Genomic DNA, 27,462 nt, shown 5'->3' with positions numbered 1-27,462 from the left:
TGTTCTCCAACTGGGGTCTCAGTCTTCATGGTGTTGACTGTGGATCTGTGACCATAGAATCGCTTCTTGAGGGTGGTTTTGGTTTCGCCAACATACTGGATGCCGCAAACTCTACAAGAGATCAGATAGATGACATTGGTGGTAGTGCAAGTGATGTGACCCTTAGTCTTGTGTGTGAGTTGCATGCTGTGGCTGGTGATGGAATTGGATTCAACAATGTGGTGGCTGCAGACGATGCATCTCGAAGTACGATCACATTTGAAGGTACCATGCTGAATGGGTGTGGGGTTAGAAGTTAGAGGTGGAACAGCAGCACGTACAAGAAGGTCTCGTAGGTTGCGTGGTCGTCTGTAGGCGATGATGGGTTTTTCAGGGACAGCTCGTTGGAGTCTATCTGAAGTGAGGAGAATGTTGTGGTTGTTAGAGGTGATTTTCTGAAGGGGAGGAAGATTTGGGTGGAAAGTAACAACGAGGGGCAGCTTGTTGTCGCAATCTCGTCCCTTTTTGTCCTTCACTGCCAGAGTAGATGATCTGGAAAGGGAGCGGACTCTCTGAATGGCTTCACGCACCCTTCTGGCACTATGGCCCCTGGCAATAAGGTGTTTTTCCAAAGCATCTGTATGGCGAATGAAAGAGGAATTGTTAGAGCAAATGCGACGAAGACGAAGTGCTTGACTGTAGGCAATTCCAGACTTGCAGTGACGGGGATGGCAGCTTGAAGAATGGAGATACTGGTGTGTGTCTGTGGGCTTGGTGTATAAGTCTGTAGAGAGAGAATCGTGTTCCTTGCGAACAGTCACAACGAATTATTCAGTGTGAAAAGTTTGCGTAGCAGTTTTAAAAAGCTATGAACTTTGTCTCTTACAAAACACTATTGTTCCATTGTACAAAACCTGCTAAACATTTTTGCACTCGTATAGCAATTTGCTCATTTTGCATGGGGGGGCGGAAATTGTCCCCTCATAACCCCCCTGTAGAGCCGCCACTGGCCCAAGCAGTTGTTTCTGAACTACCTCGCCAAGACAATATGCAGCTCCCCGGATTAAGTCCTGAATTTTCTGTCACCTTCACTCAGGAATGCATCACTGTAGCTCTACTCTTCATGTCTTCGTAAGCACCCGCCCCTGTCCAAGTGAATCCCAAATGAACACTCTGCCAATTTTTCTTTCCTCTTGTTTTTTTCTTTCACCCGATGTTCTCTCATTTACCTGCGAAAGCGATCGCCTTTTTAATCAAGTCTTCATTGTGCCAGGTGAAGACAGAAGGCCGGGGCTCCACATTGTTTTTAGATTCTGTTTTTTTTTACAGAAAAGGAATAATAATAAGACTGCTGATGCGGCTGGTTTGGGAATACATCGATTACGTACATGTGTACCCTGCCAGGCTCTTTTATATTGTCTTCTGATCATTATCATAGTACATGGAAGGGGATGAAGATGTATTTGAGATGCAGCTCGTCGTCATCGGTAGCTAATTAACCTTCAAAGCCCACATTCGATAAAAGCCATCGGCAGCTCTCTTGAATACTAATATAAAGTCTACTGTGTTTTTGTACACTGCGTTGTTTTGGTCATGAATACATTCTACTTCATAATCTGCTTATACTGTATTCTCGTATCGTAGCAAACACGATTTAAATAAAAGCTGTTAAGAGGAGTAGTTCTCAGTGCACTGATGATATGGGGTGCACATTTTAGTCGGTGAAAAAATTAATGTCAGACAACAAAAAAATTGCTTAATTGTCTGTAAAAAGTGTGTGTTTAGATTCTTTTAACAGGCATGTATAATATATATTGTTATTTTAAACTCTAGTGTTGAAAGTTAGTACAAATTGCTCAAGTGTATTTGATAAAAATGAAACAAACTTCTGTGCTGTGAGGAGAGGATAATTAGTTCAAAAGGAAAAACGAGATCTTTATTTGAGACAATTAGAAACTGATGTTGAGGTTCTCCTCTTTGTAGTTTTGACATTTAATATTCGGGTAATGTTCATATAGATCTTAAAAAGTTCAAATTTTATTTACCCATTAGGTTATTCATCGTTTCAAAATTATGCCTTTAGTAGTTGTACATGTATTAATTTTGTACTAGTTGCAATCGGTTGTTATTAGCATGTCTGTGACTTTTGTGAAATTGAGAAGAATCTTCTGGAACATTAAGTTTATGTGTAGATATGCTTGCGTGGATTTATTCTTGTGGTTTAGTTGTGAGTTAAATATAAAATACAAAGCTGACAGATTGGCAAACAGATTGACAATATATATTGACAAAGTCAAATATTATGTGCAGTATTGTCCATATCTGCTGTAATTGTCCAAGTTATGTTTTTTCAGACATCTTAAAATTGATTGTTTTATTACATATGCTGCTGATAAAGTGCTAGTACTGTGTCACCTACTACATGTACATACTGTGTATGTAGATCACTACTGTATATTAAGGTGTATTCATGGGTATACAATTTTCGAGTGAAGATTTGAGCAACTGTGAACATAACATCGCCCAACAACAGGGAAATTCCTTCAGCTTCATTAATGTTAAATATTCATTCTTTGTTTGTTTTCATTGATTTTTGACAAGATTTACATCGTAGATGACTTAAGTATCAAACAATATTTCAGTGACATAATTTTGCAAATATTGCAAATTATACAAAATCCAGTTCCTAATTCGACCATCATTTGGTGAACAAAGTGTAGACGAAAATCAACAGCAAATGGATTTCCCAAATGTATTTCAAATGCGGCCTTTCTCTCTGTGGCACTTCAAATTTTTTGCAATAAATGTAAAGCTGCTGATCGATAGAAAACCTCCACATCTACGCCGTTCCTCAAATTTGAATATGTGTCATTAACCTAACACAATGCACAGTCTCTTCACATCTCCCCCCACCCCCCCCCAAGTCTTTCTCAATCCCTACACAAGTGTCCAATTGCATGCAGTTGTGTTACCATGGTTAAATGCCCACTAACTGTTGCAAATGGTGCAATAATATTAATGCCTCCTATTGGGACTTGAGAATAATTGTATCAATTCTGAAAAATAATAACCTTACATATACCTGCACCATTGTATTACATGAAACTGCAAATTAGCCAAATTTTCTTTGTGGCATGTTACTATGACAACACAATGTTATTTTAGTTGTGGTCAATAATAATACTTAGAAAAGCATCAGCATATATGTGCATGATATGCAAAAACATATGTTTCATATTTCCTTTGTATTTCATGGACTCAGTGGTTAGGCAAAAAGTTACACCGAAATTTAAAGATGTTTGCCTTAGCTTGATCAAACCCCTGCTGTGTGAATGGTGGTAGATGATGACCACAATGAGCTGGCCAGAGAATACATTCTATATATTCAATGGTTGGGGAATTTAAGACATAACCTCAGACTATTTTGTTTGATACTGTCATTGAAGAGAACTTGACTTGAGCCTTGCATCTACATATTTTGTGACTTAACAATTTGCATTAAATGTCTTAAATTAGGGACAAAACATCAAATTACCAATTAGACTTAATATTACTTATAAGTGGTAATCACAAATTTCATTCAACCTTCAACCTAAACGTTTGTAATATTTTGTTCTGTTTAACGTTTGAAAATGTTACCATTGGAACATTTTTGAAAAAAATTGTTATTATCACAAAGAAATACTTTAAGGTGGTAGGGAGTAAGTCAGGTAGCTAGCAAAGCCCCAACGATTAGAGAGTGTGAACGAATGAACTTGTAGGTCAGCAAACTGCAGTTTGCAATGGTCTCTGAGGTAATAGACCTACTATCCATTTCAAATCTTCCTATTGTTTTGTAATTAGAAAAATATGGCCTGAGAGGTGATATTGACACCGGCCTATCAAGTCCCTTCTTACCTCACTATGAAGGGAATTAAGTCACTCATGCAGAACCACCGAGCACTGTAAAACAAATTATCACAGCTTCTATTAAAACATCCATCCCTTTGTTTTTCAAAAGCATTCTTGCGAAATTTGTACGGTTCGCTTCACGATTTTATTCCGTGTGTCCTTTCAGGTTCTACAACAGTCGAGAGATATCGAGTTAGACCTCTACGGGAAGGATCTCAACATGAGCAGTTACGCTAAAGTCTCTTTGCTGGGTCTCTCGAGTCAACCAATAGATCACGTCAAAAGAGGTAAATTGACTATATTCTTTGAGGTTGGTGTCAATCGAGTGACAGATTAGAGGGGGAGGGGGTTAGGTATAAGTCTGTTTGCTAGTCAATGCTCACTTGTCTGGAGGGGGAATGAAAGAATTTGTAGTTTGAAAAAACTGCATAATTTACTTTGGTCTTCTCTTGCCTGTCTCCTCTACATATGCACTACAATCTACCTTGCCTTTATATAATCAAGCTTATAATTGAGCATTTAATCTTCCTAAATGATGAGGGCTTATCCTAAGGGACAGGAAAATGATATAAAAAGCATGCATTTTTCTTGAATTAATAAGGAGCAACATAAATTTGGCACTCGGAGAAAAATTACATGTGCCCTTTTTTTTTTCATCTATTAATTGCCAAACAACAAAATCCACTGGCACCATTTAGCCAGTAAAAAGCCTGAATTTTGATGTCAACTATGACAGTGTGACAAAATTTTGCCAATCATTTCATTTCGTTGTGCCACCAGTATAATTTTTGATTTAGGGAGGAGAATCATTTATACTTTGTCGGTCATTTCTAATACAAGTCGATTGCTTTTGTCTTTACTTAATTATTTAGATGGGTTTGTTTTTCGTAGGCATTAAGTTGGCTGTCTAGAATTTTCTTCACATGCACTGGGTGTTATAACCATGCATAGAAAAGAACCATCATTTGCAGACATTGAATTTGACAAATGAGCGTAGCAAAACACACCTCGTCAACATTTTGGGCTCTGTCTGCACTTAAAGAGAAATTCTTTACATACTTGTGAATGGAAGAGAACAACAATTCATCCACTGCCCGCTTACCTGTCCCAGCTTAATAAATGTAAGTCTCTGTACCAGTCATGTTGACAAACTTTTGTGTCACAGGCCCGCCCGCCTGCCTGCCTCTCCCTTAATCCACACCATCTGAATTAATCTTGCAACCTATTGCTCAATTCATGTGTTTTCTATCTGCTCATATATATCAAAGACAGGATGAGGGAACCTAATCAGCTTGTTTAAGAGATTCACGGTGTGGTTTGTATACAGTATTCTCATGAGATATAAGCCAGGATGAAATGTTCACACCAAACAACAATTCCAAACACATGAACAACAGTTTAGGATGTTACAGAAGCTAGCATATCCTACTGTAGAAAAGTGAAAAAGGTGATATAAGCAAAATGTATCTTTTCTTTGATCTCACATTTTTTTCAACAAGATATAAATTATTTGACAATTTATACATTTTATCCTGTAAACTACCATCAATTTCCTCTTTGGTTAAAAATTGATGCAAAATGCTCTATCAAGGTATTAACTTGGATCATGATATGCCTTGTTCAAACGCTTCATTTTAAAAACTCTAGTATCATTGAAACCTGAGCCATTTCCTAAATACCTGCAGTTTTTTTACCCCTTCAAGTTATCATAATTTTTGCAGTTGAAAGACATCAGCACGGCACGCTATACATATGCACAGGCAAAGGCACATACCCACAAAAAAAAAATGGAAATAGCAAACTTATATCCACATATCCTGACTGTATATCACCTTTGAAGACACTGATTTTGGTTAAATTAACTTGGATTAATTTAATTGTTTCTGTTACTACACGTGACAAATTATTGCTGTTGGATTTATACAGTAAAGAAAGCTGTCGTCAAGCAAATCACAAATGTTTGAAAAATGACAAACAGATTTGAGAGCGAACGTTTTTGGGAATTCCAGATTATATATATAAAGTAACAAGTGCAATAGATATCTACTACATTGTTCAAGTTTTGTAATTACCTACAGTATGGAATAGTTGTGAATTAGAAAATGCACTCATTCAGTTATATAGGTTAAATGACAAACAAATTTGAGAGCGAACGTTTTTGGGAATTCCAGAGTATACATTTAAAGTAACAAGTGCAATGGAAATTTACTACATTGTTCAAGTTTTGTAATTACCTACAGTATGGAATAGTTGTGAATAAAGGTTCCAATGCATTCATTCAGTTTTGTATGGAAAATGACAAACAAATTTGAGAGCGAACGTTTTTGGGAATTCCAGATTATATATTTAAAGTAACAAGTGCAATGGAAATCTACTACATTGTTCAAGTTATGTAATTACCTACAGTATGGAATAGTTGTGAATAAAGGCATGCGTTAATTCAGTTAATATGGAAAATGACAAACAGATTTGAGAGCGAACGTTTTGGGAATTCCAGATTATATATTTAAAGTAGCAAATGCAATAGATATCTACTACATTGTTCAAGTTTTGTAATTACCTACAGTATGTAATAGTTGTGAATAAAGGAATGCGTTAATTCAGTTAATATGGAAAATGACAAACAGATTTGAGAGCGAACGTTTTGGGAATTCCAGATTATATATTTAAAGTAGCAAATGCAATAGATCTCTACTACATTGTTCAAGTTTTGTAATTACCTACAGTATGGAATAGTTGTGAATAAAGGGACTGCATTCATTCAGTTTTATTGACCTGAACATGTACTGTATGCTCAATAATATCAGTACAAGGAAGTAATGTGGCTGGATACACCTCCTTGTTATTCATGTTTTCACAATACTGCACTTAAACAACTACTGCAAAGCACATCAACACAAACGTATTTGCAGATCCTTCTTCCTCTGACAATTTGTGTCGTCATCTGTAGAATACCCTGAACACAAAAGAATGTCGGTGCACTCTTCATATAGTAAATGCATCGTTAAAATGAAATTAAAACAATTTGGGCTGCTTAATTATGACATACAGTGTTTCAAGTGATGGAAACAGTACAAATTTACTTCTCGTGCAGATGTCATAACAACAAGGCTGTACAGGCAAAGGCGATGTGAGAGCCTGATATATTAAATTAACTTTTAATATGCATGTATTCAGCCTTATAAGTTTGCTAGGAGATGTGCACAATATTTTAATATTGCTTACATTTCTCTCTAAACCTTTTGGTTCCTAATAGGTTTGTCCATGCACTTCAGCATGGCAAGTGATTTCAGAAATTATAAATATTGAAATATTAACACAGTGCTGTTTGACTGTATGACTGAGAAGTTTGTTAGATTAGATCAGGTTCATGGGTAATTTTTTGTTATACATCCATGTAGTAAGCTTTGTAGAATACAAACCAATTACTGTACCAGTTGAAGGTTGTCAGCAGCCCAACCATTATGCACCTATATGTACCTCAAAGGTTGTCAGCTGAGCCCTTAACTCGCCTCCCCTCCTCCCTCATCCACTCTTTTACCCCTCTCCCTTCCCTTTTCTCCCACTTCCCTCCTCCCTACTCTAAAATTTGCAAGTCAAGTAACGGTCACTTGTGTTCCAACTTGTAGAAGAGCGATTTTTACTAAAACACTCAAAACAGTTCACTACAGTAGATGTACAGTATGAGATGCATAGTTAATTTGAACATTCCAAGGATCTCTGGAATAAGTATGTAAGATCAGAGCGTCCAGGATACCTTCAGCTCTTTCAAAATTTAAGCAATTTAGCTGATATATATGCTATCACCCTCAAATAGTTGATGCTTCCCTACATAGAAGTAACTGTGCATTAGGCTGTATATATAGTACAGGACTTGATGGTTTTGTATTGTGTACAATCATACAGGAGTTCTCATGTTCCATTATTGTCATCTGATAGGCTTGTCTGTTGAAGAATATGCTTAACTTGCTTGCAGAACTCCTCTGTGATTTAGTTTTGAATTGTTTTGCATTGCCCAAGAGGAAGCAAATATGTTAAGTATTGAATTCCCTAACATGTTGATTCTATGGGCATGAATAAATGTAGGATGCTTTTCATGTAGATACTTGTACAAATACAATTGGTTAGTACATTAAAATGAGTCATATTTGAACTTTGCTCTACGTTGTCGATTTTGTAAAACACTGAAAAGTTTTACTTCAACTTTCTTTGGATCTAGCTGAAAAGGGAAGAAAAAAATTCTGAAAACAGAAAATTTGAGCTAGTACTGTAACTCAACTTGCTCTGGTAATGGAAATTTATGATAAATGGCTTTGAACTGCAGTGATTCTAAAAATAAAACCTCTTTACAGAGGTATTGTTGTGTACAACTACAGTCATTATTTATTTATTCACGCTCTCCATGTATACTTTCATAATGAAAGTCAAGAGTGATGAATTTTTACCTGCCGTTAATCATCAGTGTTTAATAATTGTGACTTATAGTCGAGAGAGGTTTTTTTTAACTAATTACTTTGTGTCATAATGCAAAATATAGACATTTCAGATGATTGAACACTTTTGCCGGTTCTCTTGCAAGCACTGTCATCTTTTCTAGATGCATTCTTGCAAGAAATGCAAGTTTAGAGATTTATTAATATAGAATGTTTATTAAGAGAACAAAAGTGAGATTATTCTACTATGCTGTTAAAATTAGCAGTAGCCTATCAGTTTAGAAATGCTTGTTGTTTTCTAAGAATTTTTTTTTCTACAAACATCTTGACATTCATAAGTTAATTAAGTTAAGTTAATTAAGATGAAGACTAATTCATAGGAAGTTACAAATCTAACCAACTTTATTTTTGTATAGCATATTGACAGTGCACTCCTACCCTGTGATGCAGTGAGGAAATATGAACAAAGTGGATGGCTATTCTTTTAACCCCTATGACTCTTCTGTCAAGTAGATTCAGGGAATAAATGTAGGGCTCATATTTTGTGAAGCTGTTTTGAAGGTAATGTTGTCTCATTATAAAGTACTATGATTCCTGTGTACAAAAAAAAAAACTGTTACATACTGTACATTGATCTTTGCAATTGTTTAGCAATTTGACCATTTTTCATAGCATTTTGCAATTTGATCACTACTGCAGCTGGATCACTAATTTCCAGAGATTGATTCAACTTGAAGCATGCCTGTTCTGTAGTGGCAGCTAGTAGCTTCACCAACAGTATGTTTACATATATATATATATATATATATATATATGTATATGTATATAGAGAGAGAGAGAGTTGTCTGATGATCGCTCAACGCGTGATATATGCGTTATATATATATATATATATATATATATATTATATATATAAATATATGAATAACGGTAAAACTGTTAAACAACTATGCTGCGTTATATATGTATATATATATACATACATACATACACATACACATACATACATGTTGTGAAGGTACAGATAGTGCTTTAAACAGGGTCATTGCAGAAGCAGTCTGTCATGTTTACAACCAGCTTTTCATTTATTTCCATTATGGAAATGATATTATGTTTGATGGAAAGGAGAACACCAAGGCAACAAAAAGAGAAAAAAAAAGGGTTCTTCAAATTTACAATCGGATCTGCCTGCATCCTCACTGATTACAACTACTGTATTGCATTGCACGACATATTTATTCCACTATCACTCTAGTCTTGTCAGTTTTGATGATCAAGAAAACCATGGGAGATGGGAACGATCTGTCGCTGTCTTTTCCACCCAGTAAATTACCAGAGAGAATACTCCGAATAGCTCTAGGTGAATCTCATACTAAAGGCTGTAAGGCACGCTTTTAATACTAATCTCAGTAGTAAGAGATCATAAAAATTGCTACTGCGAAAAATTATAATTTACCTTCAGCCATTTGGAGGCCGGGATGAAAGAGATTTTTAAGAAAAAAATTTATGTACTGTATATCCTAAACACACTGTGAAGATTCTGCTGTCTCATATAGTTCTCTCTGATTACAACATGGGTTGTTTGTCACATGTTACAGTAGCAGTTGTTTGTCAGTCAGCACATATTGACAATGGTTAATGACAAAGAAATAATCAGAGAGATGCAAAAGTCTGTACTGTAGCTTGTCTGTTTGTCATTTTCAGACAATTGCACTTGGGAATTGGTTATAATATAATAGAGGGGAAGGCATTTCTTTCTCTGTCCTCTACTAGTGTATTCTTTGATTGTTTGTACAGTGGTATGGCAAAGAATAGAGTTTTGTTTTCGACTCATATCAAAGAAATTGAAGTCATTTGCTGAAAATGTTGAGTTATAAACAATAACCATTGCCATCTTTGGAGTGAAAAATTAGAATAAGGATTGCCTGGTTTATTGTGCTCATTAACGTAGTAATGCACTTAGCTATTATGTTGCATACTGTACAAAGACAAAATTACTCAATTTGCTGCTATTTGTAGTCTGTGAAATCTATGGCTGTTTACTCTTTTGCTGTGTCTTTTTTTAGTGAAGCAATTGTTACATATCAATTCCTTAGCGCTCTTCCTTGTGCAGCGGCGGAAAGTCACGACAGTTACTACCCACACCCCTCGTTGACTTACTGTTAGGCCATGTTTTTCTTCACTGATAACAGTTCTTTCCTCATTTCATTACACTTTGTCTAAAACATCTTTAGAAAGGTGGAATAAATCTCTTCATATCTCTGTTGTTTCCTAGTTTCTATTTAGCATGGCACAATCGGACTTTGGGGGTTAAAAAATGTAAATATACGTAACTTTTGAAAACCAAAAGTCACACGTAAAACACACATGGCAACATGTAGCGTCGTGTGGCTTTTGAAACTCCCATTTTTGAAAGTTCAATTGTGTCACTATAACACTGGCCCTCCTCTTTGTCTAAATTGAATATGCATTACAAATGAGTGACAGATTCTGTACATATAAAAATTATCGTGATGGGTTCAAGTTTTCAATCGGACCTAGGGGTAACAAATGAGAGTCTTCGTTAGAAAATATCGACCTTCTAGCCCAACCTCGAGAACAGCTATTGTAGACGCCCGCGTGGTAGCGCCTAGTATAGGGAACTGTAACTACGCACTGTTTAATCGTTTATGTGTAATTGTATTAAAATTTGTTATTGTACTGTTAAGAACTCAAAATTAGTTTAAAAACACATTTATTGGTAGTTTTTTTCACCCAAATTCCCATATACATTGAGAATGCAATAGTTTGCGTCACAGCAATATAAAAAAAAAACCGCAACAGAATGGATCAGTCCAATCTTCCTGACCGCGTTGATCCACAGCGCTCACGTATGGGAGCGATGAGTCACACTTAATCCTTCAAAGAGCTTATATTGCAGTACTTTTTAGTGTCGTTTTGGGGGGTGAAGGAATTGATATGAAGAAATTACCCATTGTTATCTGACTAAAAGGAGAGAGAAACCAAACAATCATTATTTTAGTAATAATCAGGCAGTTATTTATATAAACGAAGCTTAAGTGACCATGAATGTCGGAGAAGCCCGCAAAGGCTTATGGATTACAACTGTCATGTCTAGTGGCTTCCAATTCAACATTTTAACTTATATTTGGAATCTTTTCAGTTTTAGAAAGCCATTTCTTATTGCATCTATGTGACAGAGGTTTAACTGTATCAATAACTTTACAAATAGCTCAAAAGTTTTGATTTCCAAAATGTGAGATACAGGTATGACAGTTTGAATATTCCTCAACACATGAGGCAGAAGACTTGATCAAGTCTAAATATCATATCAAGCCACTTTTTTAAATATTTTTTTATGTATGTTTGTTATTCTGTAATGGAGATGGATTTTGTCAATTCTCAAAATGTTATTTAAACATGCAGACCTAATTAATGGTGGTATTCGGTGTTATTGTCAAAATTCTCTGTTTTAAGCATTATACCTTAAAAATAAAATTGTGTCCCACTGAAGTAGAAGTACAGCTTAGTGATTTTTTTTATAGTGGTGCAGAATCTGTATTATTATTATTATTATTAATTATTATTAATATGGTTCCTTATATAGCGCAAATACTATAACATATACTGTACTGAAATTCATTCCTTTTAACAATCTTTCATAACTGAAGTGACTGTATTGTCTATGGAAGTTAGAAACAGATGCAGAAAGCTTTTTCAAACTGTAATTCACTATTACCGTACAAACACAAGTAATCAAGCACATTTTGATGTAGTTGAGTGGGTCTTAATTATAATGTTGTAGATTCTAAGTGTGGAGTGCATCTTCCCAAATGAACAATAAAGAATAAATTTGCAATTTTGAATCTCTCAAGGTTTAAGGTACAGTATGTATCCATTAATACAACTTTATTTCATCCTCGACATATAAATTTCTGAGATCCTTGCCTGACATTTAACTTTTTCAGTTTACATTGTACTAGCGCTAAAGGACCCATATCATCATGATACCAAGGTTAATGGCATATTGGAGGGTATAGATAATATAGTGTATATAGATATATGTATATATTCTGTATGTATGTATGAACGTATATAATCTATATGTATATATGTGTGTGTATATATATATATATATATATACATATATATAGACATATAATCTAAATCTATATGTATGTATGTATATCTATATGATCTTAAATGTATGTATGTAAGTATGTACAAATATATAATCTATATGTACCATATCTATATATCTATATGTATATGCACATATACCGTATGCACAGTGCTATACACTGTGCTGTACACTGTGCATGTACATGATTTCTTCAAGGGTCTTAAGCAAGTCTTAACAAATTATGCAAACAGCAGATAAAATAATTGTATCTCTTGATATCTAGCTTACAAGGTTACAGCAGTATATGTATTGAGCAATCAATGCCAGACATAAAAATTGCTGAAATTAAAAAGCTGGATTAGTCATCAGTCACAAAATATTATAGCATGGATAATTTCATCATCTTATCTGGTTATACAGTATAGACATGCAGGTTAAATGTAAAAAAAAAAAAAAAAACTGTTGTTTTCTTAAATCCACAAAATGGTGTAGTTTATCAATCGACTTGTCTTAAAATAGCAACACAGATGCAAAAATTGTGTTGCATTTTTTTAAGTACAGAAACATGTCATTTTCAATATTTTATTATTATAAACAAACATCAATACCTCTAAACTAGTGTTCATTTATAATGAAGACTTTAAATTATTCATTGATAACTGAAATCCATGTTTACCGATGACTTTGTGCTATAAAGCATCGGTATCCTATTTGGAGTATCTTTTCATAATTTAATGCCTAAGTAATGGTACGGAAAACTTGCCGATGGAATTTTTACCGATAATTTATGGTATGTATGGGTTGTAAATCTATTGATATATATATAGTTCCTGGAACGTACATATGGAATCATAAGCAGAACTGCTGCTCGAAAATATCCAGGCAGGATTTATTACTAGATTCTTGTTATATGGCTGTGTTTCTTCACTCTTGCAAATGAAGATGAACGCAGACTTCTTGGGGCTATTTCTGTAGACACTAGTGAAGCATTTCCTAGACCATACTGTGCATGTAGTTTTGGCTGTTACAAGATCAATTCTGCATGGAAAAAGCACATATTATTAAAATGAATAAGAGACTTTGTAAGACAGGAGGAATGGTATTTAAAAGTTAAGTTTAGGATGAAAAATAGTCAGTTCCTCAGCTCAAATTTATTCCTCTTTAATTTATTTGTCACATTATTGTATCATGTTGGGTATAATATATATACTTAAATAAAATGATGGACCTAAGCAGTGTAAAAATATGCCCATACAGCTTTTCAGTGTATACTGCTATGTGGTACTAATTATCCAAACCAAGCCTTTTTTTCGGTCTCGTACTTTAATGTATTTACTCCGTTTGTTTCCTCGCTTAACTTCTTCCTCATAGTTCAGCTTTATAGCTAGACAATTGTAGCCGAGATAACGAATCAATTATTCAAGGAAAAGAACCGGTCCTTCACAAAAAGTCTGTTCGTAAGATTATTTAGATGGAATGATTTTGACAACCTTGGCAGTTTTTGTGTTATCATATTTGTGTCAAATCCGTCCTTCGATTAGCATACATCTATAGCGGTCATGCATACATGTATGTAAGCCTTCAACATGTAATGAGAATGCTTTATACGCTGCTGTGGGAATATCGTCTTCCTCTTAGCTAGGATAATTCATAAATCTTGCAGGTTATACAGAAAAACAACGACTAGCCATCATGTTGATATTATTCTCCCCCACCTCCACTTTGAGATAGGATCACCAAACATATCAAATGCATTTGTCAAAAGAAGAAGCCTATACATATACATAATGCTATCAGGAAAAAATACTAAGATATAGTATGCATATATGGAGCAGTTCTGCTATGCCTGCATCGAAAGGAAAGACAAAATACTGTACTGTAGATTGACAGTTCATATGACGTCTTATGATGCATATTAGAACACTGGATAAAAAATCCACAGAAAGTGATTAATTAAAGTTTAATCCTGGTCGCGTAGCTGTAGTCATAAAATTCAAGATGGGGAGCGCAGATCTCTGGAAGACATTTTTTTTATTGATTAATCAATGATTCTAACATTTGTGGATGATTAATTAAAATGTTTTGAACAGCTCTGTTTATGAGGTCTGGCCACTGGCACACATATGGTACCAGTTCTCATCATCATATATCCAATGGTAAAACAAACTCGTAACAATGCACGATAGTTAGTTTTTTTTTTCAATATTTAATTGCATTAATTTTTCAGAATGCATGAAAAATACAGTAGCGCTGTTTAGAGTGGTTAATAGTGTCTTGATCTGAAGAATGACTTCTAACAATTTAAAACAAAAACAAAAGCCTTTCATTGCAACCTGATGTTGTTGGTAAAGACAATTTGTACTTTGTGACATCCGGCCAAAAAGCACTGCAGTCCATTACAGTAGCTTGATGAAATCAAATTTGTGCTTATATTTCGTATAATTTATGAAAAAAACGGTTTAAATATGTTAATATTTTTGAGGTTTTTGCTTTATCAAACTTTGTCTGCGAGTGTGATACTAATGTGAAAGAAGTGCCAGAGCAAGTACTTTTTAAAATTGGAATGGAAAGAGTTTTAATAACTTTTATCAACATTTATGTTTGAAAGTCATTTTGAAGGTATTTTTAGTTTCATTTACTTCAATCTCATCTTTTGGTACAGTAGGAGTTGTAAAAAATACTGCCAGAAATTGATTAATCCCAACTACTGTGGCCGCATTTAAGATACACAGTTATGGATGGTGCATGAGGAGATCGTTTATGCAGGATCATTGAATAGGATTAGAGCTAATTTCCAATATTAGCAGTACGATACATACCAGGCATGTTGCACTTGCTACCTGTATCTTCGATGTGTCAACGTATATGTTTTGAAGCACCTGAGATATTGTTCAATACTAGATTCCCACAACCACATAGATCATTTATGCCAAGTTTCATTTCAAACAGTAGAGTAGAAGTTAAAATGTTTAAATTTCCCTTGAATTGTGTTAAAATACCATTCACATGAAAAGTGTCCTGGCAATGAAATGCTGAATATTCAATAGATGAATCAAATTCATTTATTAATACTCATAAATCATCTTGCTCTCCCACCCCCTCCCCACTCCTCCCGCTTGATGCAAAGGTCAAGGTGGGTGTATCGTTGTGATTGAATAATTTTTTAATATTTCAATTATTATAATTTTGGCATTGCTATACGATATATAGCTACATGTCCCTTGACCCTACCCCTCCTCCCCCCCCCCCACAATAATTTTCGCAGCAATTATTCTCACAGTTGTTTTGTATTCCGTATCTCAGTGAATTACTGCAGATTGGATTTATAATACCAGCATAACAACAAACTGACGAAATGTCATATCTATGGACCCATGAACAATTTTAATAAAGCTTTCATCAAGCAGACAGGTTTTATCAGATAAAGTCCTCTCCATGGTAGGTACGCACACTTTAAAAAATCGTTTGGATTTATCAGTTAAAGTGTCATGGAGACTAAGAGAGATGATGCTGACGGTCTTGTCATTTTGCTCCTTCAGATCGTAGTGTTGATGTAGAGAGCGAAGAAGAGGGTGAAGAGTCGTACTCCTCCGATCCTGGAGAAAACAGCGACAGTGGGGAGAACATGGTTGAAGGCCAGGTAGGCAATTCTTCATGCTTAATGGATTTAATATTCAACTGAGTATTAATCCTTTAGCCTCTGAAGAAGATCCTGCTAGGATCGAAACGTCAGGCCAACTTACTTTTACACACGAGTATTAATCTTGTAATATACAGGCATAATTTTTTTCCGCGAATTCTCGGAATATCTGTGATTTCTTTTCTACCTCGGGACAAATACTATTATCCTAACACACTGTAGCATACGCAAACTGGAGCCTATACCGCAATTTTTGCAAAGTTCCGTTATTTTTTTTTTACCCAAGGCTCATCACTGAATATACTTACACTAGTCGAAATAGGACATTAAACAAATGCAAGAGAAGAAAGGTCTTCTAAGCACAAATTCATTTTTACTTTTTTTTAATTTAATTAATTAATTTTTTTAAATTTTTTTATAGCTAGTCTCGGATGCCCATTTAAAGGCAATTCTACTAGTTGTTGTGGAATTTTTGCAACAATTACTTTCTTTCTAGTTTAGTAAATTGAAAGAAATCTTTTGTTGTTGATTTCTTTCTTTCAGGATCTTTTAGGGGAACCTGAAGAGGACCAAGTCCCAGGCAGAAAACCCGGGCAGATTAAACTTCGACCTTCATTTAATAGGGTGAGTATTTGTGAAATCTTTCAGACTGTCGGTAATCACAGTAATCTTGTACGGTCAGCATAATCATGATTATGGGCCATATAATATCGATAACAGCTCAAGGTAAGTCAAGATCAGCATATTTATATTTATCAACTTGAAAACATGGTTTCTCAGTAGTCAGTCATTGTACTTCTTTTCCCCTGTAATGTTTGTCATCTACTGTAGCAAGCTTGATTGTCTCCTTACTGTAGAGAATGTCTTCATCGTCGCGACAAAAGAAATTGTAGTTTGATCCTTCCGAAGCACATTAACAAAGCAAAAGTCGCTGATGTAAATTCATAATCTAGCACGTTTATCAATCACCTGTGTCCCCTTGCTCCTCATTCTCTACATTCTCCTTCATTAAGTCTCAATTGTTGACAGAAATGAACGGATATGCTCATATTTTTTTGCTTTCTATAAATCCATACGATCTTTACGACCAAAATTTGAATCGAGCACGTACAGAAGTGATATATGCACCGTGGGCTTTTAAGATGTCTGGCCGATGGACACAAAGATGAATTAAAACTTCCCTGCATGAATCGTCTGTCAAATAGTTCTATTTGCTACGTTTTTCTCAGCTTCTCTTATTCATGCCCTACATTTTTGTAGATTGCCAGTATTAAAAAGACTGTGAATCTCATTCTTTGCATTTGTGATGAAAAGAGTTAAGTTTCGCTGCCCCAGTTGCGAAATGACAGAGTTCGAGTGTAGGAGAAACCTTTTGCTTTTAAAAGTTGTTCACAGCATAAAAAAAAAACTCATTTAATATTAATGTCATTCAAACCGACCGACAGCGGCAATAGTCAGTTTTAGCCCGTTGGATACTGGCATCAAATTTGTGCCCTGTTTAAAGGAAAAGAATTGTAATGATGGGAGTGAAGGGATGTCTTTTTCTTTTGATGAGAGATTAAAACTAGGGCTGATCAATGGGAGGCCCTCCAGATGTCAGGGCACTTTGGGAATTGACTCATTGTTGACTCCTTTTCTGCTGGCCAGCTATTTCCCAGTGGTGTAAAAATCTAGGCCAGTTCATCTAAGTGCACCAAAGGTGTGAATTATAACGGCTTTTATTCTCATGTCTCAGGACAGAGATAGTTCTTCTTGTTAAGTTGAACATTTGACTGACTGACATCTCATTCAACATACCTGTCCCCCCACAACTACAGCACCATCACTCTACCATTTCCAACATGACCAGCTAACCTTTTAACACCGTCCAGTTGCAATATTTATTGACTGCAGAATGATAGTTTGAAACCTTTTCATGATTAATGGGATTCTGGTATAAAGTCTTTATTACTCTACAATTTGTATTCATTTTGAGGGACCAGGTAAGTATCTTCATTCTCTAAAAGGGCAAACCAGATAAGTTTTTTGGGTATTTATGAAATGTTTCTCCTTTCAATTCCAACAAGGAGGGAGGTTCCACTCATCTCACCAACTTGGGATGCTTTCTCAGTGGAATTTGGTACATGCATGTACACACTATGGATAATTGTATGATACTAGCCCTCTTTGGCTAAGCGATGGACATTACAATCATTACCAATACTTCTAATACCGGCCACTGTGTTTATATTTACCAATCTGACCACCCTAGAGTGTGGAAGACCTTCCATTATCTGTTTTGTATCCTTCAAGTTTCGCTGTCAATGGTTTCCTTTATGTGTTGGCTTAAACTACTGGTTTACTCAAAGTTTTAGGTTAATGACTCATCAGCCCCATATCAGCTATGGTTAAGTGGATATTTGTCTTTCCCTTGATGACAAGCTTAAAGAGATTTACCTGTATGTTTAGGTTATTGTTTTTAACGAGTGATGTTTAATAGATTTTATTCTGATATATCAAAAGAAAGAGGAGTGGACTTTCAAATAAACTATTTCCAATATTTGAAGTTTCGAGATATTCCCTTAACCTCATATTAAACATAAACATATGCAAGTCACATGTTAGTCTTAACCTCTCTAGCTCACTTTATAAATGTACAGTTGGATTTCCATGTCTTTATTTTTTCTTGTTTTATTGATTAGTTTTACTCTAGCATCATTCAGAACACTATCAGTAGTGTTACATTGATGGTTTGTTTACTTGTGTATTCAAAGTATATTGATGGCCAGGTATGTACATTTACACAGTGCTGTTACTTTAAGTGACATACAGAAGGAAGTCCTTGGCCCAGGATTGTGGCTATGACCCAGATAGTATGATATTTACAAGCAGTACACAGCATATTGAAATTAATCCTTTTTCGGTAAACGTTGATCTCAGAGTAAAAGGGGAGTTGTGGCTGCATTGTATAGTGTGAGGTTTGGAAAAGAAGGAACTTCTGAGTTAATTAATTTGAAATATGAAGAGTTTGCTTTCATCCTAGAGAGGTTCATAGAGGTAACCTTGAACTTGTTTTTTTTTTCTTCTTTACTTTACGAGTTAGGTGTGGTACTATGAGATTGTGGCAGGCCCAATGCAAAATGGAGATTGGGAGTGTTCTGCTCATGTTATCTTTTTCCTTCTCTTTTAATAGTTGAAGCATTATACCACATCAATTTCTTTCTCTTATAAAGAGATCTGAATATGCCTGATACTAGAAACCATTGTCTGGAAGACTAAAAATTGACAAACCCTCACTATAAATTTTCTTCCATGAAGACCTTTCGTTAAACTGTCAGAATGATTTCTTTTCCTTTTCTTGTTTTCAAAAGTGAAAGCATATATTTTGTCAAAAGTCTTTCATCTTTTCAAGAAAATTCAGTTTTCAAGGTTTTGTAAATTTCTCATCTGAAGGTGAATACAGAAATCATGCCATCTCTTATGAACAAATTGGTAGTTGGGGGGGAGGGGGGAAGTTGCTATGACATCACAGATTATGCATAGTTAAAAACTATAACAAATGAAATGTTATTTATCCTTACATTGTAGATCTGAATCTAGATAAATGCTCTGCAACAGGATTCACACAAAAAAAATGTTTGTTTTGCCATGAATTGATTTTTGACGCATTCCCTTTAAGTTGCTTTCTTAAGGTCATTCTGACTTCTTAATTTTCCTCCTGTAGGAGTGTTTGCAGGGCAGTTGCCTTGGTTACTAAATAGAATATGCAGGTTGTAATTTTATTCCCTGTAGGGGGTTCCTTGTTTTTGGATTTATTTTGGTCCTTTCACCCATTCATGAGAGCAGTGGGATTTATTAGTGTTATCTGTTAGGTTATGTTTTACTCAAAAACAATTTGTTTTGTCATGGAATCATCCACAGAGCGTTGGCGTTTTATCACAAAAGGTCACATAAATCAGAAGTTGCTCCAGAACAAAGCTATTTACAAACAGAATGTATTTGCTTAGAGCCCTTGGAGTGGATGAGGGGGAGGGGGAAGGGGGAGGGCGGGGACTGGTCGAGGAAAAAGATAGTGGGGAGAGATATTACTAGAAATCAGATTACAGTAGCAGGTTGCACATATTTTAATATAATGTTGCAATTGTAGGGAATTTCCCTTCTGCTTTACTTTATTTTGACTCATGCAGCTGGTGTCTTACTTTGTTTAAACATTAAAAAGCATTCCATCATGCCCGTTTAATACTAATTTGCCTAACGTTGTGGTTAAAATTATCAGTTTAAGCCCTAGAATTATAATTGCAAACATGGCTAGGTTTAGGTACTGTACATCTCAAGGAATAATATCATCCAACATCATATCCAAAAATTGTTACAGATATTGGTCAAATTTCTATGAAAGTGCGAAGATGCATAGCAATTATTTTTACATAGTATCCATAGTATTTTACAAAATGAATAATCTTCGAAGTTGCCACGGCAAATTTTTACACGAAATAATTCCCTGCATCTGCAAAGTAAGTGTTGAAAGACCAAGGCTATGGGATTAGATATACTTATCAAAGATGAACAAACATTTGAGCCAGTGCTGTAACATTTCTTGTGAATTTAATGTAACAACAGCTGATTAAACTAAGCATGTTCCTGCTCATGTATTTGCATTGCAAGATATGTTTCATACATGTATACATAACCATGCAGCTGCTATAGGTAAACTGTCCCTTTCTATATTGAATGTGACAGATATAAAAACATGTCGGCAAAAGATGTTTTATTTCATTAATGCTTGTTTAGATTATTAAACACATTTGGTGATTTAAGAACGAGAAAACAGAGGGAAATTTAGTCAAATTAACAAAATTCTGGTCATATTTTGAGCAATCGTGCAGAAACAGGGAGCAGACATTTTATTAAACCATAATTGTTTAAATCTTTTAGATAGAACCTGATCTCCATTAAAGACTTTTTCAGAGAAAGTTGATACTTGTAATATTACGAGCACATTTCCTCTTTATTCACAGCAGCAACGAAACATCAAGAAGAAATTCATCTCATTATTGAAAAAGTTTAAGGTTGCGAGCGACGAGAGCGAAGGCGAGCATTTCCCCGAAGACCCCGACAACGAACTGTTAGATGAAGACTTCCTGTACAATGACCTTGATGAGATGAATCTAAGTGACAGTGGCACGGATGGAAACTTGGACGAGATAAGCATTGGCTCGACTCCCAAGCCAGTACTGAGGTATGCCAGTAAACTGTGGACGGAAAGAGTCCAATCTTTGGCAGAGACTCTGTTAAAAAGGCAGCCATTTAAATGTGGTCATAGTTTTTAAATTTCACAAAACAAAAAAAAACTGAATTACTGGCAGATTTGACATTCTCAAAACCTATTGTCATTACCAAAAAATAAACGTGGTAATAAATAAAGAGCAACATTACAGTAGCGTGTGAAGGGACATTAAACCTCTGATATCTCCCAAATGAAATAAGACATTTCTGAGCTGTTTGGTGACATTGTTCATCTCATAGACCAATGAGTTTGTTTCTGTTTGTGTCTCCTATAGTCTTGAGTAGTTTAGTTATTTTCTAACAATGACAGCATTCATTGGAGTGCATTGTCATTATGTATGTTTCATTATCCATGTATTCCATATTCCGTGGATCACTTGCAACCAAGGATGTCTGGCAAATCTTAGTGATTACAACCTTCCAGTGTATGAGTTACACTCACATGAATTGTTTACAGGGACGTGTTTTGATAAGAGTAAATTCCTAAAGTGTGAGGCTTGGTTAATACTTGTGACATATACCATAAACTTAGATATTATTTTTAACCAAAAAAATGATAGGTGACATAGGAGAACATCAAAAGGAAGATATACTCAGATTAAAGAAAACTCAGATGAAAGAAACGTTACATGGGAGGCTGCACATTTCTGTGAACCATTTCCTTTATGACACAATGACTGCTTGAATCACAGTTCACAGCATTTCAATTTGTATTAAGAAACATGTATTAATTCATGTAATGTCTTGACTGGTATTCCAAGAAAATAGGTGAGCAACGTGGGTGTCTATCTAGTGACCTTGTTGAAGCGTGCAATGACTTAAACCACAACTAAGGCTGAAAGTGAGTATGGGATTAATGCTTGCATGTAAAACAATGGTGGGCTAAAGTTAGGACAATCCTTGCTGAAGAGTAAGTCAAATAAATAAACACAGGGTTTTATATCATTTCTTAATTCTAACTATATATACATGGGACACACAGTCATTCCCAGGCCTGGTCATGTGACACATACCTTCCAATCATTTTACAGTTACTTGGCTTGCTGGCTTACCTGTCTTCTCACAACATTAGCACTTTCACTCTGCTGTATTTGAGTGCGTTGGTAACCTTTTTAATACTGTAGACACACACTGGGTCAGATCATGTCTGGTCGGTGACCCTCGTTGTTATGGTACCTCTTATTGTTTTGAATCTGAGTGTTTATAATCTGGATTTTGTAATCCTTTCGAAGCTCCATTACTGATATTCATTTGGGACAACTTTTACTTCCACGTTTCATGAAGTAAAAGCGATTCTTAAAAGTCAGCATCTCAACACTGAATGTATTCACAAGTTTCTTGTGTGTCTCAACTGTGAGTTCAATCTGCCCCTGTACAGTTGGAGTAGTAACACAGCTTTAATACAGTAACCCAATTATAATTTAAGCCTACCTCTAACCCTTCTTAAGATCTGTGTGGAAGTCATTATAAGACCGAAATCCCCTGCTTCCAATCAATTAAAAATGACCTCGGGTAATATGCAGAGATCGTCTCCTTGCTGATTACTGTTGGCCGTACACACTATTAAAACATGAACCAAGACAAACATCCCTTATTTGAGAATCAGTGACATTCAAAACAAGTAATGTTTTACAGCACATGTAGAGCAATATTGTTTGATTCACACAGTGTCATTTGTGGAAGAATATATGCATGCCTATTACAGGATCTTATCAGCATGATGAAGTTAGAGTTGCTGCCTATGTGTATACTCTAAGAGTGGGCACGTTCATTTGGAATAAGCAGTATTGTCTTCGTTACTGTATTTTAAAGAAGGGATATAAGATTTGAATCATTTACTTTAACTTGATTTTGCATCACTTTTCTCTAAAAGGAAAAGCAAACCTAAGCATATTCTTCATAAGATTCTTTGGAAGCAAAAAACAGTTTTTCAACTAACAAATGGGAACATTCTTATACAATTTTACATTGTTCTAAGTGACAATGTAATGTATCCATACATTGTAATGAGTATTAAACTATGTCCATGTGAGGTTGAATGTACCCTTTGCCAGTAAATCAGTTAACAGGTACACTCCATGAGAGTCACCTCCAAGAGGTGAGTAACATGATCGTTTAGTTGAACTAAAGGTGGAAGTGAGCGTTTCCTGATTGGGTTAATGTTCTTGGTTTGAACCATTGAGTGGTAAGATCCTACACAATTACATTTAGTGGCGATACCTGTCCATAGTGTTTTTGGTATGTTATGCAATAAAATAAAAAACAAATTTTAATGGTAGGTCCTTACTTGCATTTTTTTTATTACATTTAGAGCCATTTTAACATAATTTTAGGCCTTGTAAAAGTAAGTTGGCCTGACGTTTTCGATCCTATCAAGATCTTATTCAGAGGCTAAATGACAAGTAACAGTAACGGAAGGGACAAAAAAAAAAAATGCACAGAATGCAGACAGGTCAATGAGCATGGTGAACACAAAGAGATATATGTAAGGGGATTAGTAGACAAGGGATGGGAGAGAAGAAAGAAGAAACCAACAGGGGAAGAGGAGAGGTAGGTGATAAACAGTAGAGGGACAAAGAGAGGATTAAGGGAAGGGGGTAGGGAAGAAGTTAGCTATTATTATATTAGACCATCAGTTTTAGTTTCCTGGCTAAAAAATTCATCAAATTTTTCTGTGATGAGTCCTCATCTTATTGTTATATTTATTTTTACTCTTCTCTTCACCTTTTGAACTTTTTGCTCATTAATGTTATCTTCATTTGAATTTAATTGCAGCACCTCCTTCTCACCAGTCACAATAGCACCTCTCCCCTTGTCCAATTGACCAACATTTCTGTGTACTGCCCCCCATTACCTTCCATGGGAATCTAACATTAACTATTTAAATTATATCTGGTATCCAACTGCAGAGTACCAATCCCTAACAATCATTTAATAGTTGCACCATCATACAAATGTCAACTTTGTTCTTTTTTCGCCCCATTTCCCTGGATTTTGTCAATAATCTACCATGTCAAAGTCTATTAATATTTATATCAAATCATCAATTTTCTTCTCATTTTTTTTTTTCAGGCCTTATTTTTCACAAGGACTGCCCACGTCAGGTTCCATGGCTGATGGTATGGAAATAGCTCGACCAGAATCATCCAGCTCAGACAGTCGAGAAAATGTTACAATGCCAGAGGTAAAAAGGTGTTCCTTCCCCGTCGAGCGTGTGATCGATAAATTTAAATTAACCAATAGTAATGTGTTCTGCTTCGTCATCTGCTGGCAAAGTACTGAGCTGCATGCATTAGCGGAGGTTGACATCATCTGCAGCGGGCTCGTAGATTTGTGATTTTGTCAACGTTGTATTCGTAGCTCGATATAAACTATTAAAGTTGTCCTTTACAAGCAGCATTGAGGGACTTTATTTCTTTCTTCATCGATTCCTAAAATGACATGGTACTTTTCTTGCAATTTCCACAAGAACTTAAAGTCTGGATGGGTTTTTTGTTATTTATTCAAAATACAGCCAGCACCGATCGAATTGTGATTGCAGTCGTCGGAATCACAACACTGCGATGCGATACTCTCCTTGCTATAATGAACAGCCTTGTTTTAATTTTCAACCTGATGCTTTTGCAATCCCTGTCATTTACAAGCAAGCCCAATGGGGAGAACACTCTCTCAAAATCTTGACCAATTTGAAACATCAAACTTAAACAGTCGACAGCCAATTAACTGCAATTAACTGATATACATCCATAATAGAAATCTTAAACTTCAACCCAAATGCTGCTTGACCGTAGCTCCTTCTGTTGGCCATTACAAATAAAGGTCTCCTGTCATATATCGAACCAGATCGCTGAAAGGCTTTTGTTTCCTACATATTAAACGAGATGCCTTTAGAGTGTCTCTATTGTTAATACAGACATTTACAAAACTGCTTGTGTCGGCTTCATTTTCAAATTGCTGTTTGCCATTTGAATCATATTTGTATAAGAGATTTACCTTCTACTTCCTCTTCAATTTAAAGATAGTCAGCTTTTTGACATTTTCGCTTTCTCTTCCCTTCTTTTATACAAATATAACAAGTTCGCAAGATCTGGTACAGTTCAAGTTCTTTCTGTTCAGGAGACAGAACTAAGGGGCTCTAATTACAAATTTTGGGATAAAGTTTGAAAGGTTTATTTATTGACCTATCAACTTCCCCCGCAGAGTAAATTATTTATACGGACGCGTAACTTTTCAACACACATAAGGGCACCATTTTACCTTGACCGTAATGGCATGTTTAATAAGAAGGTTAACTAATAAAGCCCCAAGTTTTACTTGAAAATATATCAAAACTTATCATAAATATTCAGAGCTGCTTGTTTAATAAGAAAAAGACTATAATAAATCCCCCATATTAAGATGAAAATAGTTCAAAAATTATAAAAAAGATGGTAGAAAATCTGGCCAATCATGTACCCCAAATCAAAGACTCTGGAACCATTTTTTTTTGTGGGGTACAGTATCTACATCTGTGGGAAGTAATGTTAAGAAGTTCCTTTGTTTATGCATTAGTCGTTTCTCGTCGGTTGGTCGTTTCGGATATGTTAGCATGTATGTATGTGAGCTCAACATGTACTTAACCTATAAACTTTTGCAATAATTGTATTTTTGCTTTTCGTATTTGTTTTGCTAAGCGCATTGAACCCTGGGATTTTGCGCTATATAAGCACCGGTGTTATAATAATAATAAAAACTTTTGTCTTACATTTTATTCATGTGGCATGTTGCTTTTAAGTTTTTTGTTTTTTTGCTACGAAGAACCCCACATAAGTATGTTTAGGTTCTCATAGTAACGATGTTGATGTGATTCCTCACTGACAGCAATCTGCCGAAGCCCTGCTAGCAGAATTGGATAAGTCGGATGAGTCGCCCCCGTCTGCCTCAGAGAATCAATTATCGTCCAGAGAAGACACCGCCAAGACATCTCCTAAGATCCCTCCTCAGAGGTCCCTGTCTTCCCTCTCGAGTAGCGACGGGACCCCCAACAGGGTCCCTCCCAGGCGTAGCAGTAGTATCGGACGTGAGCGGCCATCATCGGCCAAGGATTCAAGGGACACTCAGACCGGCCACAGGAGAAACAGGTCTGCGGACAGAGTAGTATCGTCTGGATCCATTGAGAAAAGGGTGAGTGAAGTATCCTTTCAGGAACTACCATCCATCCGTTTCATCCATCCATCTATCTATTCATCCCTCGATCCATCCTTCCATATCAATCCATCCATACAATAAGATACTTGTGCTCCATCATCACAACATGGTGGCCAAGTTGCCCATCTCATTGGCTCCATAAAATGTTTACATAAAGTAGGTTAAAGGTCAAGTGGGGTCAAGACAGGTCCAGATTTTATAATTTTGTAAAAATGTCTCCTGCTAGGAATTTGATCTGATCTGGATGGAAAAATTGGATGACAGTGCTCAATTTAATAGTGAGGGACACAACAGTTGTACATGGATAAAATGTCAAAGGATGTTTAAGTTCATAATTTGCAATAGGTGTCTCAAAATTGGTATAATATGTATTACTGGTACACACAGACAACATGGAATAGGTTTCTTTCACGATGCGTTATTCATGACAGGTGGTACAAATCACTTTGCAAAAGTCAAATAAGCTATAACATTACTGATGTTCTGCTTTGTTTTATGGACTGATTGATTACATTTAAGGGCTAGAACTGGCTTCTTTCAAACATGATCAAATCAACGGTTCATCCAATTCAATATAAATTTATAGGTTATTGCTAAACCCTTTCAGCAATGTGAACTGATTTTTTTTCTTCTTTATTTAGATTTTTTTTTTTTTTTTCTTCAAGGTGGCCTGAACTCGATAAGCTTTTTTCTGTCAAGTCTCCTCCACTGCATTTATACAGTTGACTCTTCATCTTGCATACATCAATTATTTATGTTTTTCTGATCATATTATTTATGTTGAACATATGTTAAAATATGTATTTCTCAGTTGTTCATGTGCTGTGGAAATAAATAAATAAAATAATAAAATAAAAATAAATATTAAAAATAAAAATTTGACATTAAAGGATGGTTATAAAGTTTACGAAATGAATCCATAAGTTGCGACTACACTGCCGGTA

General features: G+C 35.5%; 1 protein-coding gene across 5 annotated transcripts in view; it reads left to right on the top strand.

Annotated features, from left to right (window-relative positions):
* LOC139971096 (phosphofurin acidic cluster sorting protein 2-like) overlaps positions 1-27,462 on the top strand; it is a 92,614-nt gene that overhangs the window by 40,388 nt on the left and 24,764 nt on the right. For 3 of the 5 annotated variants that reach the window (XM_071977292.1, XM_071977293.1, XM_071977290.1), the window contains exons 5-10: positions 4,037-4,157; positions 15,966-16,066; positions 16,610-16,690; positions 21,064-21,284; positions 24,404-24,515; positions 26,192-26,494. In XM_071977292.1, coding sequence (XP_071833393.1) covers positions 4,037-4,157; positions 15,966-16,066; positions 16,610-16,690; positions 21,064-21,284; positions 24,404-24,515; positions 26,192-26,494 — 939 coding nt within the window. The remainder of the gene's footprint in view (positions 1-4,036; positions 4,158-15,965; positions 16,067-16,609; positions 16,691-21,063; positions 21,285-24,403; positions 24,516-26,191; positions 26,495-27,462) is intronic. The other 2 variants (XM_071977294.1, XM_071977291.1) reach the window with 1 other exon arrangement.

Source organism: Apostichopus japonicus, chromosome 8 (assembly GCF_037975245.1).
Source record: "Apostichopus japonicus isolate 1M-3 chromosome 8, ASM3797524v1, whole genome shotgun sequence".
Lineage (NCBI taxonomy): Eukaryota > Metazoa > Echinodermata > Holothuroidea > Aspidochirotida > Stichopodidae > Apostichopus > Apostichopus japonicus.
This window is presented reverse-complemented; position numbering and strand designations above follow the sequence as displayed.